This window comes from Peromyscus maniculatus, chromosome 10 (genome assembly GCF_049852395.1).
Source record: "Peromyscus maniculatus bairdii isolate BWxNUB_F1_BW_parent chromosome 10, HU_Pman_BW_mat_3.1, whole genome shotgun sequence".
Taxonomy (NCBI): Eukaryota; Metazoa; Chordata; class Mammalia; order Rodentia; family Cricetidae; genus Peromyscus; species Peromyscus maniculatus.
The window spans coordinates 25,708,739-25,727,805 of NC_134861.1; the positions used below are offsets into that span (position 1 = coordinate 25,708,739).

At 38.2% G+C, this 19,067-nt stretch overlaps 1 protein-coding gene across 9 annotated transcripts in view; it reads left to right on the top strand.

The window, feature by feature from the left end:
• Positions 1-19,067, top strand: part of Usp34 (ubiquitin specific peptidase 34) — a 180,919-nt gene that overhangs the window by 153,157 nt on the left and 8,695 nt on the right. For 8 of the 9 annotated variants that reach the window (XM_076547054.1, XM_076547052.1, XM_076547047.1 and 5 more), the window contains 8 exons: positions 2,847-3,481; positions 6,212-6,369; positions 8,609-8,687; positions 10,202-10,328; positions 10,952-11,059; positions 12,055-12,159; positions 12,276-12,400; positions 13,374-13,497. In XM_076547054.1, the coding sequence (XP_076403169.1) occupies positions 2,847-3,481; positions 6,212-6,369; positions 8,609-8,687; positions 10,202-10,328; positions 10,952-11,059; positions 12,055-12,159; positions 12,276-12,400; positions 13,374-13,497 (1,461 nt within the window). The remainder of the gene's footprint in view (positions 1-2,846; positions 3,482-6,211; positions 6,370-8,608; positions 8,688-10,201; positions 10,329-10,951; positions 11,060-12,054; positions 12,160-12,275; positions 12,401-13,373; positions 13,498-19,067) is intronic. The other variant, XM_076547053.1, reaches the window with a different exon arrangement.

The window sequence follows — 19,067 nt, forward strand, 5'->3', positions numbered from 1 at the left end:
TGGAACCAAGACGAGCTTAAGGAGATGCTAATTAAAATGGTGTATATCTAGACAGGATCCTGGAGGCAAACAAAAGCACCATGGGGCACAAATCAGTGAGATTTAAGGAGTAGAGTAAATAGTAATTAGCCTTTGTTGGTTCCTTAGTCATAATTATTTAGCATGATTATAATAGATGTTAATGGTTGTAGAAACTTAGTGAGAGTGATATAGGAATTGTGTGTGGCACCTGTCTTAAGTCAGATGTTTATTTGAGAGAGAGGCTTTTCAGTGGATGTTACCCCATGGATTGTCATTAGACAATCTTGCTTTCCCTTACATACTTTAACCTCACAGTCCCTTAAGTTTTGTTTAGCCAGATGTTACATTGATGTTCATGATAGTACTGTGGGAAATGAGTTCTTCTACATAGTACTGATACTGTAATACTACTCTCACAAAAGGCCATAGCAGTTTGTGCCAAGATCCTTTAAGAATCCAGGTGGTGGTGGCGCACACCTTTAATCCCAGCATTAGGGAGGCAGAGGCAGGCAGATCTCTGAATTTGAGGCCACTCTGGTCTACAGAGCAAGTTCCAAGACAGCCAGGGCTACAAAGAGAAACCCTGTCTGAAATGAAAAACAAAACCCACAAAGATCCTTTAGGAAAAATATGTCCCCTCCCTCAAAGTTTTGTAATGGCATTTCAGGACTTGCCTATAAGTCATTTGTCCAAAGTAGGCATGGCCAATGACATTACTTTTAAACCTGTCATTGAGGATCCCGACATGGTAGTATGCTGCTTGTAGTCCTGTAGTCTCAGTGATTGAGGCAGAAGGATTACTCTTAAAATACCATTTGAGCAGCTTAGCAAACCCTGTCTCTTAAAACAAAAGCCTTCAGTTAAGAAACAAATTGTTAAGTACTATTTTAAAAATTACAGCAGTAATGCCGGGCGTTGGTGGCGCACGCCTTTAATCCCAGCACTCGGGAGGCAGAGCCAGGCGGATCTCTGTGAGTTCGAGGCCAGCCTGGGCTACCAAGTGAGCTCCAGGAAAGGCGCAAAGCTACACAGAGAAACCCTGTCTCGAAAAACCAAAAAAAAAAAAAAAAAAAAAAAATTACAGCAGTACAACTGGGTGGTGGTGACACAAGCTTTTAATCCCAGCTCTCAGGAGGCAGAGGCAGGTGGATCTCTGTGAGTTTGAGGCCAGCCTGGTCTACAGAGTGAGATCCAGGACAGGCACCACAACAGAGAAACCTTGTCTCGAAAAACCAGGGGGAAAAAAATTTTAAAGCCATGAAAACTGAAAAAAGAAAGTGCTTTTAATAGTGTCCAAATATTTGAAAAGAATGATAGTTTTAAATAACAATTCAAATAACATAAATAAAAAAAACTAAAGGACTTATAAAAACCACAAAATAGCTTTAACAAATAACTGAACGTTGAGAAAAGAAAACTTGAGTCACCAAGTATTAAAATAGGTAAGGTATGGCGTACTGTCAGTATCAGTACTTGGGAGGCAGAGGCAAGCAGATATCTGTGAATTCAAGGCCAGCCTGATCTACATACTGATATCCAGAATGGCCAAGGCTATGCAGAGAAACCCAGTCTCAACAAAACAAACAAAATACCCCAAAAGTTGAAGACTTACTGTGTCGCAGTGGAAGTCGATTTCTTCCAAGTTTCATAGTACTTACTAAACAAGACCTGATAATCCAGCTCAGTTCTTAGCTTGTGCAGATAGAATCATCTAATCAGTGAATGATGATAATAGGCTTAATGACATGTGTAACATGGGAGTCTCTAAGTTCTAGTTTAGAAGACTTTTGGCAAGGAAGAAGGAGCAAACAGTTTCATTGAGAAGCAGGGAGGAACCTCAAAAATGAGTCTTTTCAAAGACTCTGTAGCGCCGGGCAGTGGTGGCGCACGCCTTTAATCCCAGCACTCGGGAGGCAGAGCCAGGCGGATCTCTGTGAGTTCAAGGCCAGCCTGGTCTACCAAGTGAGTCCCATGAAAGGCGCAAAGCTACACAGAGAAACCCTGTCTCGAAAAACCAAAAAAAAAAAAAAAAAGACTCTGTAGCCAGTTAGTGCCTTTAATCCCAGCCCTTGACATCCTGTAGCAGTGAAGGGGGCACGTAGGGGCCTGCGCCACACAGAGCGTGCATCTCTTTCTCTCTGAAAGTGGGCAGGGACTCTCGAGAACTGGTGTCTATCAGGGGCAGACGTATTACGTATTATCAAGTGGGTTACATGGCATTATCTTTAAATTATTACCAAGTAACTTACTAGGGTGTTTGTAAAGTAACACCTGATCTAAGACCTAAAACATTAAATGATTCAGTGGTATCAAGTATGTTATGGTAGGCCTTTTTGTTCTAAATGCTGGGTTTGTTTGTTTTTGGGTTTTTTTTTTTCTCTTTCTTAAGTCATACTATTTCTTAGGAAAAATAGATTATAAGGAAGGAGAATTCTACATTGTGGAAAACCTGAACAAATAGGTTGAAAACTAGTTCTGATAGCCAGCACTTAAGAGATTCAGGAAGAGAATCAGGAATTCAGGGTTAGCTTGAGTAGCATGAGTGTCTGTCTCCGAATAAAAAGAACAACAGTTTCTGTGATGGTGATTAGTGTGGCCACTTAAAATACAGCAGTGGCAGTGGCAGGAAGGTTCTACCTCCGTTATCCTGTGGGAATCTTTCTCCTGGACCAAAGGTAAATCAGAAGGATATTTAAGAGATGTCATGTCCCTTAATTTTTATTCATTTTTATTGATAAAGGGAAGAGTGGTTTTGTGTTTAATAACTGCTCTTCAGTCTACTTAAATCTTACAAGGATCTGACAGTTTTGTTTTACATTTTATAGCTGCAGCTTATCTTCTGGTGTCCCTTATACCAAGCAATTCATTCCGCCAGATGTTCCGGTCAACAAGGTCTTTGCACATCCCAACCCGTGACCTTCCACTCAGTCCAGACACAACAGTAGTCCTACATCAGGTCTACAACGTGCTCCTTGGTTTGCTCTCAAGAGCCAAACTTTATGTTGATGCTGCTGTTCATGGCACTACAAAGCTAGTGCCCTATTTTAGCTTTATGACTTACTGTTTAATTTCCAAAACTGAGAAGCTGATGTTTTCCACATATTTCATGGATTTGTGGAACCTTTTCCAGCCTAAGCTTTCTGAGCCAGCAATAGCTACAAATCACAATAAACAGGCTTTGCTTTCATTTTGGTACAATGTGTGTGCTGACTGTCCAGAGAATATCCGCCTTATTGTTCAAAACCCAGTGGTAACCAAGAACATTGCCTTCAATTACATCCTTGCTGACCATGATGATCAGGATGTGGTGCTTTTTAACCGTGGGATGCTGCCTGCCTACTACGGCATTCTGAGGCTCTGCTGTGAGCAATCGCCTGCGTTCACTCGACAACTGGCTTCTCACCAGAACATCCAGTGGGCCTTTAAGAACCTTACACCACATGCCAGCCAATACCCTGGAGTGAGTACACTCAGTACTTTTAATATCTGTTTCCTGAGCTTAGCTAGCAGTACATTTTTCCCCATTTAAGAAATGATTAAATACAGAATAGTCTAATCATTCACTCAGTTTGTCTTTCATTGCTGGGAATTGAACCCATGCTTGTGTTCATGTGCTTAGCAACTGAGCTACACCTGCCTCCCAACCTGTTTGTTTGTTTGTTTGTTTGGTTTGGTTTTGTTTTGATTTTTTTTGAGACAGGGTTTCTCTGTGTAGCTTTGCGCCTTTCCTGGAACTCACTTTGGAGACCAGGCTGGCCTCGAACTCACAAAGATCTGCCTACCTCTGCCTCCCGAGTGCTGGGATTAAAGGCCACCACTGCCTGGCCTTGTTTGTTTTTTTTAAATAATATTTTTCTTTAAAATTTTATCTTATGTGTTTGAGTGTTTTGTCTTTGAACCACATTCAATCCTGGTGCCCATTGGAGCCAGAAGAGGGGGCAAAATCCCTTGGTACTGGAGTTGTAAATGGTTGCAAGCTGCCATGTGGGTGATGGGAATCAGACTCAGTGGCCTTAACCTCTGAGCATCTCTCCAGCCCCATCCTAACCATCTTTAAAGACTTAGCATTTCTTAAATACCCTTATATAATGCAGCATAATTGATAAAATAAGTGGTTCTGTTTTCTTAGGCTGACGTTACAGTTTTGCTTACAATGGCACATACCTTTTTAAATATGTGATTTTATATTGTCTTGTTTTTAACTTTTGTTTGGCATTGCTGGAGAACAGATCCAGAACCTTGACCATGCTAAGCAAATATTGCCAACCCAAATTTATGTTCTGTAAATATATCTTTAATGTGTGCCTACTGAAAAGGTCAAGATAGCTCTAGGGAGTATTATTTTACAGTTAGGTATTCAGGGGTTAGAGATAGGACTCCACAGTCAAGCATGTATACTGTCTTTCCAAAGGACCAGAGTTTATATCCCAGTATTCACACCAGACAGCTTGAAACTGCCTGTAACTCCAGCTCCAGGGGAATATGACGGACACCTGTAGCCTCCCACATGAACATGCATGCAAAAAACACAGACGTCTATGTAATTTAATTAGATATTAGTCATCAAGGTCTGCATACTTGGTAATGTGTGAGCTACACCAATTTTTTAGTAGTGGTATTCTGCAGTGGTGTTTCTCCATATTTCAGAGGGATGATCCATTAGCTTTTATGTACATACAGTTCCAACCTTATCCCTTTTCTTTCCAGAGTGCTGCTAAGTTTCATATTGTGTTTTCCCTGTATGTAATATCATTCCTTTTTACTGTGCTTCACCTTTGTCTCTCCTTTGTAAACTGTCCTTTATTAGATTAAAATGTTCTTCACTGATCATATAATGAGTTTAGAATCTCTTACCCAGAAAGAAGAGCATAATTTCCAGTTAAGAATTAGATTGCTTGTAATGTAAGAAAGAAAAGATGTTCGTTCAGTATCATAAAGTTCAAAGCTAAGGATGGAAAATGAAGGAAACAGATGAGAGTGTCTGTCGCAGGCTGAATCAATCATGATAGTATTTATTTTCAGTCAGTTTGTTTCCATCATGGCTCACATAAATAGTGTTTAACTTAGTTACTGTTATACCCAGAGTTGCATATGCCAGTAGTAAGAGTTGCCTGAGCGAAAATGCCTGTCCTCTTGAGTTGGTTTCTGTCAGTCAGATGGAATTGTCTTTTTTTTAGAACTCAGTTATTAGAAATTTTCATGAAAATTTGTGTTGTAAAATTTTGCTGAGAAAAGTATAAAGCTATGCAGTTTAGTTCATTAATAAATGTGTTAGGAGCTCAACTATTACTTCACATTTGTATAAATAAATTCATAAAAATCACAGCTAATGATTTCACTAAATATTAATTCCCATATTTCATCACTAACCATAAGTCTAGAGTGATTATTCTAAATGTTGATGCAAAGGTGTGTCTCAGAAATAACATTCAAGTTTAGTTTAGGTGTTCAAAATCTTTTAAGACAAAGCAAGTGAGATGCTTTTGAGGGAAAAGTCATTTGCCATTAAGCCTGATGAATAGCCTCAGTGTGATCCCTGGGATCTACATTGTGGAAGGACAGAATTGACTTCTGAAAGGTGTCCTCTGACTTCCATTCATATTTGTCCCCGTTCCCCCAAATAAATGCATGTTTTTAAAAGTCTTTAAAACAAATTAATGGTTTCTTGTTTATTATAGGAATGGAAAAGGGGATAAGTACAGCCTATTGCTATATGCACCTTTGAATTTAAAATGCTAGTGTTTTAAACAATATTAAGACTTTTATCTGAAAAAAAGCCTTTTATCTATAGTGTTGAATCTTTGTGAATTTTAATTTTAAGGATCATATGTCCATATGCAGCTGCATTAACTCCAGGATAGTTATGAATACTGCCCATCACAAAGTCATGAACATGGTAAAACATGAGGTTTTTATTTGAGTAATTTGATTACATGGTTCTAAGATATGAGCTTTATAACGTCAAAGGTTAGACTATCACGTGATAGTATGTAACGTATTCAAATTTTAAGTAATTTCATTACTGACTTTGATAACTGGTTCCTTTAGTAGTGTGGTTAACCTATGATTTTTATAGTTGGCTAATGAGTTTTAGTAGTTGGCTAATGAATATTCATTCAGAAATGGGGAACAGATAATCTAAATGTTAGAAGATTGAAAAATGATCATTTTGCATATTTGCCTCCTTTAGGCTGTGGAAGAACTGTTTAACTTAATGCAGCTGTTTATAGCTCAGAGGCCAGACATGCGAGAAGAAGAATTAGAAGATATTAAACAGTTTAAGAAAACAACTATAAGCTGTTATTTACGTTGCTTAGATGGCCGCTCTTGTTGGACTACTTTAATAAGGTAAAAAAGATAATTTGTGATTTTTTTTTGGGGGGGGGGCTTTTTTTCCAAGTGAGAACATGGGACCTCTCAGCACTGAAAGAGAAAATAATTAATATTTATAACTAAAAGCCTGTTCTTTTAAAAATGATTTATTATTATTATTTTCAGTACAGAGTCTGGAGAAGCCTGAGTTGGCCTTTTACTTGCACCATGTAGCTAAGGATGACCTCTGCTCCTCATGCCTCCACCTCTTAAGTTCCACGATAACTATTGCATGCCACTCGTGTGTATTTGTAGTGTTGGGATTAAACCCATGGCCCCTCATGAATGTCAGCAGCCACTCTACCAGCGGGGCTCTCTCTGTCCTCCTTCCCACTCTCCCCACTTTACAAGTTTGCTGAGGTTATTGGGGAAACATTTCTGTACTTAGGAAGAATTTGACCTACTTTGAACAGTTTTTTTCTTTTGGTTTGTATTGGTGTATCTTTTGTTAGTATCAGATCTGAGGGTTTAAAGAGCCCTTAATATCTGAAGGTCATGTTTGTGACAATCCATCAGACTACTTGGATAGTTCCAGTCTAGAGACTTATGGAGACAGCTTTTGTATATTAAGATGAGTCTGACTTAATATCTCTTCTGTTTTTCTCAGATCTGTTTGGCTTTCTTTTTTTTTTTTTTTTTTTTTTTTTTCTTCCCCTGTTTGGCTTTCTTATCTATAGGATTAGCAAAATAATAGAATCATCTGTGCAATAAATTGTCCCGAGCTGTAGAACTGACTGAATGACTTAGAAAAGAACTGCCACAAATCACACTTTATTTCCTGTAGAAGTCAAGTTCTGTCTGGTGTGTTACAGTGCTGAGAAGGCGTGGGGAAGTGGGGACTTGTTGAGTCCTCCAGTGAGCACAGTTTGGGGTGTGCTTTCTTTTCCTGAAGTCTTCACTCTGTCATTAAACTAATGAACCCAAGAGAAAATTCTTTTAGACTATCTCCTTCAGAATCTTTCTACAAAATGAAATAAGCACTTCTGCCAAATCTGTGTAGAGGAACTCTCTTTACTGTTTTGCGTTCAGTTTGAAGACATTGTTTTCTAAAGGTTTATCGTTTGCAGCGTTTTCCATTGAAGTGTTGGAGTTCTGCTGCTTGTTGATTAAATAAAGGAAGCATGCAGTGGAAGTGAAGGAGTCAAGTTGTGTCTGCAGTAGCACAGCATTAACTCAGATAGTGTGGTCATAACCTATTCTTAGGGTCTTCAGGTTTGTCCTCCCCACCCCACCCCCACCCCCCATGTTTCTCTTTCTTCCCCAAGCTCATGAATGCTTTTGGAATACAGAATTTAGGAGTTGAAGAGATTAAACTCATTGTTTAAATTTTTTTTTTTAATGTGCATTATTGTTTTGCCATTGGATTTTGGGTCCCCTGGAACTGGAGTTACAGTCAGTAGCTGCCAGAGCAGCCAGTGCTCTTAACCACTGAGCCATCTCTCCAGCCCCGACTCCTTATTTAAAAAAAAAAAAAAAAAAAAAAAGCAGCATTGGTATACTGAAATTTAAAAATACTCTGATCTTACCTTTCTGTTGCCATTGTGGATGAAGAATTGATTAGACATTAGTGGACACATTTCCCTCTAAATTACATGGGAAGATTTTTTATTTCCTTTTTCAGGTTGAGTCTCCCTTAGCATGCCCAGAGTGCTTGCAAGTAGGAGTGTTTCTGATTTGAGAGAACTTTTTTTTAAAAAAAAATTTTGGAAAATTTGCTGGGCATCAATAATCTGGAAATCTAAAATGTCCCACAGTTGAGTGTCAGCTGTTTTTAGATTTCATACTTGGGCTGCTCCTTCAGTTCTGCATTACTAAGAAATAGTGTACATGCTTATAATTCCACTTAGAAGCCAGGGCAGGAGGGTTGCACAGACTGGAGGCTGGTCTGAGCTACATGACAAAGTCTCCCAGACATTAAAAACAAGGGGCTGGAAAGACTCCTCAGCGCTTAAGTTCAATTCCCAGCTCACAACTGTCTGTGACTCCATTTCCAGGAGATCCGACACTCTCACACAGACACACCTGCAGGCGAGACACCAATGCACATGAAATAAAAATAAATAATTTTTAAGATATTTAAAAAACAAGCAGTAGATATAGCCAGTTTCTTTGATGTGATAGAAAAGACAGAAGCTCAAGTCAGTTTTATTTACTTCTGTCCGTCATCACCAAATTGTTCTGTTCTGTTCAAATTGGACTTTCTCTGTTCTTCTAGTGCCTTCAGAATACTATTAGAGTCTGACGAAGACAGACTTCTTGTGGTATTTAATCGAGGGTTAATCCTGATGACTGAGGTAAATATTCTAATGCCTCTCACTATGAATGTATCTCGTTTGAATACTCTTTCCAGGACATTAGTGCTTGTATATAAAGAATGTCTGGTGAACTGTCTTTAGAGGTGGCAGGAATTTATAGGTTATCTTCATTTAATATTTAGGTTTATTTGAAATAGACTAGTTTTAGTGATTTTACTTAGTAAATAGAAATGAAAATCATGTGCTTTGTAATCAAGGTTACACACTATTTCCCAAGAGCTTATTTGGTGGAATGAAAACAAGACCCTGAGACTTGCCTAGGACTGAGATCTGCCAGCATCTTTCCATGATTCTTAAGTCACAAGTGGGAGGTGGTGTGAAGCCACCAGAAGTGTATCATGCTCTTTACTCTCGTGCTAGAGATAAGATGAAATGGTGCATGTAGAAAGTACTGCACGAATTCAGACGTGTTGTTAATTTTTTAGTGAATAGTGTTATCGAATAAAAAACTACACTTTGAAGAATTTGGACTTGCCAGTGGTAAGTGGGAAAATATTCAAAGGCAAGGAAGTTTTGGCTCTGTTTGAGGATTGACATGTCTACACTGCACTAAATATTATGCTAGGCAAAGGAATATAGCAAGAGAGATACAATTCCTGTCCTTCCAGTTTACAGGTTAAATATGTACGATCCAGCCTTCATATTATGTGGACTGCCACAGAACCTAAGCTCAGAATTTTGAACTTTGAATTAACGTATGAACTATAATAAACTGACTTGAGAGGATTAAAAGGGATGATTTCTTATATGGTAAAATAAAAAAGAACTAAAAATGTAATGTAAGTTACTACTCTCTTTGTACACAGACCTTGCCTGGAAAGGTAGCTAATACAGCTCCCTAGTCTTGCCAGTTTTCTGGTCAGTGCGTGCTTCTTGCTTATTTCTAAGGCTGCAGTCTTAGAAAAAAATCGGAATTTGTGTTTGTTTGTTTTCTTTTTGTTTTTGAGACAGGATTTGTCTGTGTAGTCTTGGCTGTCTTGGAACTCACTCTGTAGACCAGGCTAACCTTGAACACACAGAGATCTGCCTGCCTCTGCCTCCCAAGTGCTGGGACTAAGGCATTTATCACCACTACCTGGCACAAACCAGAATTTAAAAGAATATATATGGGGATGGCTCAGTAGGTAAAGGTAATTCTTAGTAAGCTTGACAATCTGAGTTTGAACACTAAGGATCCACACAATGGAAGGAGAGCGCCATGCTCTCTAAATTGTCCTCTAACCTTCACAGGCACATACACAGACATAAAAATGTTTCCAAGAAGTTTTCTTTAAAAAGATGACAAAATGATTGAAAATGATACCTAACATGCACACATGTATGCACTTACAGCGTAGCTAAATGGAGCAGTTTGATTTAGAAAACAAAACACTTGCTGTACACACACACAGTCTGAGTCTGGAAATACCTTTAGGAGATAAGCATTACTATTTTGTGCCTAAAGTAGAATGAAATTAAGGATTTTAAATTTTTATTTCCTAAATCACTTGTAGTCTTTCAACACACTGCACATGATGTATCATGAAGCTACAGCTTGCCATGTCACTGGAGACTTAGTAGAGCTTCTGTCAATATTCCTTTCGGTTCTGAAGTCTACACGCCCATATCTTCAGAGAAAAGGTTTGGTCATTTTACTTTTTGTTTTTGTTACCATTAAAGTGAGTTTTTGGTTTTTGTTCGTCTTACTAGTTTCTTTGCCAATGGTTCCTGAGCTAGCTAATATTGGGCAATGTTTACCATGTCCTCAATGTAAAGGTGGAATGTTCTTATATATTTTATTTATATCTGCTAGAAAACAATAAGCAAAGCATTCTGTAGCAGTCAATATTTGGAAGATTAAAAAAGCTTCCATGCACAGTAATAAGTTGGATTTTTTTTTAACCTTCGTAGCTCAGATTAGGTCATTTTTAATTTCAGTAGAAATAAGTATAAAAAATAACTTTCTGATTCTAGAAAATGCAGTATCTCAAGATGTAGCGGAGGGTGGCCCAGGAGGATTGAAAGTTCTAGGCCAGCCTGGGTTATACTTAGCCACCCAGTCTTTCCCCTACCCCCGGATAAAAAGAAGAGCAGTTTAATGTAGCAATCTCATGATCTCATGAAATCAACCACTTAGCTTTTACCAAACATGTTGTTATGTAGTTAATTTGAAACTTGCAATGTTAGTATTACAGCAGAAAGGAAATTTTGTGAGGAGCTATGATCAATCAAAAGCCCATTTACGTATGCTTTTCTATTTGCAGATGTGAAGCAAGCATTAATCCAGTGGCAGGAGAGAATTGAATTTGCCCATAAACTTCTAACCCTTCTTAATTCCTATAGCCCTCCAGAACTAAGAAATGCTTGCATAGGTAAGTTGCTTGAAAAATAAAAGTTGTAGGTAAATATTTCTGGTGTTTGTTTCACTTTTTCTTTTGTTTTGTTTTTGAAGTTGTGACATTACATCATAGTGTTTGGAAAACAGTGATACTCGTATGTCTGTATAACTCACAGACAAGCAGGTCCTAAGAAAAACAAGTTTTTTTCTTAATGCGCTAGTGTTAGTGTGTTTGTGGGCAGAGTACCTGGGTCTCCTTCAGTTGTCTGTAGGTTTCTTGCAATTCTAAATAATCTTCCGATCCTATATGTACACGGTAGAATTGTGTTGTTATTTCCAAAGTGGAATTCACAGTGTAAAAGATAAGGTTAGTTGCTTCACTGTGGGTCTTTGGCCTTAAAAGCATTTCTTAGTAACTTTATAGACTCTTGAGTATAACACCTTTGTGACTGATTACTTACAGAATAATAATACATAGCTGCTAGAAGAATTTTCATTTTAAATATAGTGTGAAGTTTTTTATTACCTTAGGAACCACTTGAAGTAATGAGTGTTATATAGACTGTTAACTCTTTGTAATTTCTCAAAATAGCATAAACAACTAGTTACCCATGATGAGATTTACTCTTGTGTGATTAGTGAGTGAGGTTTAGTCCAGCCAATATCATAAAACTTGAATAGCGGACTGCAGATGATCAGGTATCTCTCGGATCCGAGCTGTTGTGATGGACTTGGTAAAGATAAGTAATCAGGGTATATTGCTATATAACTAGACTGTGTCTGTAAGTAAGCAAGGGAAAGGTGGAGAGAAGGGTGATGGTGTTGTAAGTTCTTGGTTTAAGGAACGGCCCTCTGCTGTGGTTCTCACAGCTCTTCATCCAGAGTTGGGCAGTAGACAGTTTCTCCCTAGGTTAAGAGTCCAGTTTGTAGTATTCAGCACACCACCACCTCATCAGGATTTGTGAGCTCAAAAGTAGTGAGTAAATCTAACCCCAGTGTTTTAATACTCCAAATTGTTTTCATTTTCAGATGTCCTCAAGGAACTTGTCCTTTTGAGTCCCCATGATTTTCTTCATACTCTGGTTCCCTTCCTACAACACAACCATTGTACTTACCATCACAGTAATATACCAAGTACGTATTTCTCTAACATAATATTTGAATATGGTTGGCATGTAATCATTCTGCACACTGAAGCTTGGAGATTTATTTTTTCCATTTATTCTTATTGTACACTTTTAATGTCTTAGTGTCTCTTGGACCTTATTTCCCTTGTCGAGAAAATATCAAGCTAATAGGAGGGAAAAGCAATATTCGGCCTCCGCGCCCTGAACTCAATATGTGCCTCTTGCCCACAATGGTGGAAACCAGTAAGGTATGTTGGGATGCCAGGAAAACCGTATTTCTATAGCACAAGGTAATCTGAGATCCCCCTGGCTGTTGAGTCTGTTAGATTTATGTGAACGTTTCATGAATCCTAACATTAGATTCATTTGGATTTTTTCCTTTAAGTGCTCTTAAATGTTGATATTTGCAAAATCAACAGTAAGCACAAGTTGTTAAGATTTTTTTTTTTTCTTCTAAAAAAATAGCTTAATAGTAAACCTTAGTTTGTTACTAGGCTAAATTATAGTTGTATCCTGCCTCTAAATCTACAGAGTCAAATTAGGTACTTGGAATGTTTTTAATTTGGCCATATAATCAAGACCTCTTTTACTGTCCCTATAACCATATTCTCCTTAACCTACCCATAATGTCACTGTTGGATAGATTTATCATCTGGTTCCTGTTCTCTAATGCTTATTCTAAAATAGCGTCAATCCTAAATTATAGAGACAAGCTATATTAACACAAGATATGTTAGTTTTAACATTTTTTAAAAACATTTTTCCCCTTAGCTTTCTTCACCCACACCTTCATCCACACTCTCTCTTGCCTACTGGTTTTGGATCTTAAGTATATTTGAGCAATTCTCCATGATAAAATATTAAAAATAATTAACATTATAGTTACCCTTACAGAAATACCCTCAAATCTTTCAAAAATCAAATATAACTCATTCTTCTTGATGATATGTTTATAGAGCTAAAGTGTGACATGCTAAAATCTCAGTACTTTTACTCTATTAAAGTATATAGAAATGATGGGTAATTATAATTGATAGCATTTGCACACTGACAATAAACCTACGACAATTATGATCTTAATAACACTAGAAATTTGGAATTTAAAACTAGATTCTTATAGAAGTTAAAGATTTAATTAGCTTTTTACTTATTACATTTGCACAAAATATGCTCTTTATTATACAATTTAAGTGCAACCATTTTATCATCTTTAACCTTCAGGGCAAAGATGACGTTTATGATCGTATGCTGCTAGACTACTTCTTTTCTTATCATCAGTTCATCCATCTATTATGCCGAGTTGCAATCAACTGTGAAAAATTTACTGAAACATTAGTTAAGCTGAGTAAGTATAAAAGATGAGCAGTCAATTCCACTGAATTCTTTTAAGCCCCTAGCCATTCAGGAAGGGGAAAAAATATATGACAATCCCTTTATTTTTTTCTTTTTTAAAGTGAATGTTTAAAAATATTAATTAGTATTCTTGGGAATATTTTAATTTTTATTAAGAAAACACCAACTTACTGGTTTCCATTGAATAGTTCTGCCCAGAGTTTCAGCTGGCCTATTAAGGAGCATGGAGCAGGGCTAATCATCACTTTGTACATAGAAGTCCAAGTCGACCATCTTCACAGCAGAATTAAAAACCAACCTGCCTTGCTTAGGGAGAACAGTTAGAGACAGACTTCCCTGGCCCTTATCTTGAGAGTGAGTTGAAATCCTTAGTGCCAGCTGTGCTTTGGAGCTGGTGGTGCCAGAAAAGCTGAGTGGGCTTGGCAGCGTGAAGCAGAGGTGCATATATGAGTAACTAGGAGGTAAGTCTCATAAACTGAGAAGACACATTTGAAAGGAACAACATGAGCAACAGAAAACAAATCCTTCAGTGAGTTATGTAGGGGGAGAAAACTTCAAAGACCGTCTAATCCCTCTCTCCAAGGTCAGGACCTAGAAGTTCTGAGGCTCTGTGTGACCTACCTGCCTTCTAATTTTATCAAAGATGGGCCAGGATCCTCTCTGGTCTCTGTAGTTTCATTTTAGAGTGTGGGGAGTAATCCTTATGAAACCACCACTTAGATCAAGAACTAGACTATTACCCTGCCCCAGAAGTCCTCTTTGTGTTCCATCTCAGCTACAACCCCCTTTCCTGTGGGAAAGGTTTTGGCCCATTCCAGGTAGGGCAATAGATATCATCCAACCCTAGATTTCATTGTCAAGGAAGAAAGAAGTGGTTACAGCTGTCAGGGATAACTTCTCTTCAGAAAAATCATCTTATTGGTAAGTGATTAGAGCATCTTCAGATTTGAAGGGCTGTTCCTTCACTTATCTGATCATACCTACGTATCTATGGCTGATGCCAAGATGTGGGGAGGTAAGACTTGATGCAGATCGTCTGCTTCAGAATTATGCATCTGGGTTGTGGCACTTGGTAAAAGTCTGAAACTTTAGCAATAACAACGGCCAGGTATAAAAGAATACTCAGGAGTTCTGGTAGTATAGCCTTTGTGCTCAAAATAAGAGGTGTTTCCAAAGATGCTGACCTTTGGAGAACTTCCAGGTAATTATGTTTCTATAATTTATAACAAAGTATGTGAAGAGCTGTTCTTGATACTTGGACAACTTCTACCGTTCTTGAGTATCTCGTTTATCAACACAAATATGTACTTTCATGGAAATTAAGAATGGAGAAGGGTAGCTGGATGTCATAGCTCATGCCTGAATCACCACACCTGTAATCTCAGCACTCAGGAGGCTGTGGCAGGAAGATGGCCAGACATTAAGGTCTACCTGGGCCACAGAGTGAAACTGTCCACAAAAGCAAGCATAAGTAAAAGGGAGAGGAAGACACACTTGACATCACATGCCAGATCGACATCACTCATAATCATGAAGCACTGTTGATTCTGCCTTACTTAGTTTTTTGTATCTACACAGTTTTATGGAATGTTCTGTAGTGATGCGCGTATTCTCAGCTGTGCTGTTATCTACAGTATGGCAGTTAACTAGTCATGTTGGAAGGGTTACAAATTCAAAACGTGAAAAAAAGGAACTATTTTATGTAATTCCAGCCAAACTAAATTTAAATAGCCAAATGCTGGCTATCAGGACAAAACTAGATACAAACCCAAACCACAAAGCAAGAAATTCCTGGCTAATGTGGAAAATTGGATATCCTCTTAGTAATTTAGACAGACTTAAAAAGCAATAGTATATGGAAAAATTATGCCCCAGAGTTTGACATGAATTTTCTACCTGAGACAACTATTTCCAAGGAAAGGCACCTAGGAAAGGGCTCTAGAAAATAAAACTCACATTCATGACAGCAGTAGTGAGGAGAGTTGGTGGTTTTGATTTGTATGACTGAGGAAAAAAATGGAAAGGGGTAAGTTTAAACTGAGCTTTCCAAGGTAGACAGTGTAAAGATCAGAATATTAAAATATTATTACCAAACAAAAAGATTTGTCTCAAAACCTGTGTTGAGTTGCGAGTGATTGCCAGTTTTGAAGAAAACTCTTTGTTGTTTTTATATGGGCAACTGAACAAAACATGCTTGCGCATGCCTGTGAGCCCAGCACTCTTGCTAAGGAAGAAAATCGGGTGTTCCCTGCCACCCTGGTTACATAGAAACCCATCAGCAGAAAACAAAAGTATCACTTGATTCCCTGTAGACCACCACAGTTTCATTCAACTCTTTGTCCTTTTACTTTCATTATGTAAATATATTTTCTGTCCTTTCACAAAAGTAAACTAGAATGATTCAAACAGTAGAAAAAAAGACCACCAAACAAACATATTTAGTAGATACTAAAGATAATTTCCAGTTAATAGAGTAGAGGTGGTATTAGCAGCATGGTGGCCCACATACACTTAAGAGGTAAGGCAAAAAGATCAAGAACTCAAGATAGCTGTTGACTACATAGCAAGTTTGATGCCAGCCTGGGCGGCCTGAGACCCTGCTGCCCTCACTTCACAGAGGAGTAAGGCGGAGATGAAGAGAAAATGACCCCTAGCAGCCTCCTCAAAAGCACATGCACTTGCACCAACCACACATGCATACAAACACACAAACAGAAACCACCGACCATGTTTAGCAGGGCATAAAAACCAGAAACAATAAACCTAAGACATTTTTGGTTACATAGAATTGAAATTATTAATAGTAGTTGTGAAAACATAATAAATTAAAATACAAACTAGCAGCCTAGAATGGTGACATATGCTTTTAATCCCAGCAGATCTCTATGAGTTCAAGGCTAGCCAGAGCTACATGGTAAGGCAATGTCTCAAAAAAAATAAATCAAACCCCCCCTCTCCCCCCCCCCCCCCCCCGCAAAGAAAAAAAATCACAAAGTGTTGCCAGACTTAATAGAAAAATGCCTACCAAACACAAAATGGTTTTAGGCTTTATAAAATGAAAACTAAGCAAAATCAGGACATGAATAGTTATTTCATACCATACACACACACACATACACACGAAAAAAGTGTGTGTCAACCATATGAGAATTTGTCCACACATTAATGAAAAAGCAAGCAATCATTTATCCTGGGGTGGGGAGGGTGGACATGTTTGGGCCATTCCCAATTTTCAGAGACTGAGAAAAGAAGAGCTAATGAATGGAGTGTTACCAGTTGGGGGAGGCAAATTTGGCATTGTCGTTTAAAACTTAACATATTCCTCCCTTTGGCCTGAGCATAGCAGAAGCAGAAATTTATTCTATTTGTAACAGTGTAGGACAACATACAGAGGCTGTTTATTTTCACTTCATTCACAGTGTGGGGAATTGAAAACAAAAATGTCCATCAATAAGAGGATATTTTAGTAAGACATTTCATTTGTATTATATAGTCTTCAAAACAAACTAGATAACATTCCTTGAGTTATGTCGAAAATAGACAGAAAATAGACTTGAAAGGTATGTATTGATCCAGCAGTAAACCCAGGTATTGGGTTCAATCCCTAGCACTCAGGGTGAACAAGTAATACAGAGATTAAAACCACATTCTTACAAAGGAGTGGAATTATCACCCTTAGTAACAGGCATAAGGCTAAGAGTGGTTGTGCACACCTTTAATTCTAGCACTTGATAAACAGAGACTCTGAGTTCAAAGCCCACCTGGTTTACATAGTGAGTTCTAGGACAGCCAGAGCTACACAGTGAGATCCTGTCTAAAAATAAACAAAACAAGTGAATAATACTGTCATTGCATAAGGATGAAATCATGGGGTGCTTTTGTTTTCTAAGTTAAATACATTTGTAAGGGTGAAATTATAATAATGATCATGCAATGTTTTTGTTTTATTTGTTGACATATGGTATCTCTATGTAGCCCTGACTCCTTACACTGTAGATCAGACTGGCCTCTAACTCAGAGATCTGTTTTCTATTGCTTTCTTAGTGCAGGTATTAAAGGTATTCTTGACCTTGCCCAGCTTATGATTAGAATTTTTTTTTTTTTTTTTTTTTTTTTGGTTTTTTCGAGACAGGGTTTCTCTGTGTAGCTTTGCGCCTTTCCTGGAGCTCACTTGGTAGCCCAGGCTGGCCTCGAACTCACAGAGATCCGCCTGGCTCTGCCTCCCGAGTGCTGGGATTAAAGGCGTGCGCCACCAACGCCCGGCTAGAATTTTTTTAAGTAGCGTAGAAAATGGTTTTGGCAAACTATAATTAATCACTTTACGTCCCAAAGTTTATGAGCAAAATAAATAATAGGATGCTTAGATAAAAGTTAAATAAATTGTTAAGTTTCATCATCATCATTTAAATTTTCATTTTCAGTGACAAAACAAGGGTCTTGTACCTTTTTAGCATTTAACATTATTTATGAAATTTTTCTGAATGTGTTGAAGAAAATTCTTTGCAAGTAACATATACTTAAAAAAAAACAAAGCAACACTGTATAGCTCTGGCTGTCTAATTCAGGGTAGATGGGCTGGCATCTCACAGAGATCCACTTCTTGCTGCTTCAGTAGTGCTGGGATTATAGGAGCGTGCCTTAACACTTAGCTAAAACTGCTTAAAGGCCAGGTGTGTTGCTACACATTTATTAAAGATTGATTTATTGTAAGAGTGTGAATGTTTGCCTACACATGTCTGTGCACCAGTGTGTTTCTGGTGCCTGGAGGAGCCAGAAGACAGAGCCCTGGGACCAGAGTTACAGGTGCTGTGAGCCACCACACTCATCCTGGGACTCAGACCCCTGGTCCTCTGTGAGAGCAGTGCGTGCTCTGAACTGCCAATGGATTTCTTTCATTGGTTAAATTAAACATATACAAATTCATGGTATTCATATAGAAAACACACTCTGATTCCTGCTTCTTTTTAGGGAGACTTGAAAATGGCTGTTTTCCCTTCAAAGAGTGAATATATTTCAGACCACCCCTGACATCTAATGCAGATCCAAAGCTAGCTTTACCAGTCCACCAGGAGCAAATCCATACATGCTACACATAGTAATCACATGTGAAACAAACTTAAATCTTAAACTGCTTGCCAGTTTTTTCATCTCCAGAAGAATTGAAATGGGTGTCTAAATTCCAGAGTCAGGCCAGCACATTCTCCATAACCTACAAGGAAAGTTAGAGTAGGTTACTTAGTGGGTATGCAGTTAGAAGAGGAATTCGGCCGGGCAGTGGTGGCGCACGACTTTAATCCCAGCACTCAGAGGCAGAGGCAGGCGGATCTCTGTGAGTTCAAGGCCAAGCTGGTCTCCAAAGCGAGTTCCAAGAAAGGCACAACGCTACACAGAGAAACCCTGTCTCGAAGAAAAAAAAAAAAAAAAAAAAAAAACTTAAAAAAAATGAAGAGGAATTCGATCAGATATTGGTATTCATAGCCTAAGGCATCTTGATTGTTTCATGGTAAAATATTACTCATGGGCCTTTATCCACTAGCTGATGCCATTGCTTCCCTAAGATAA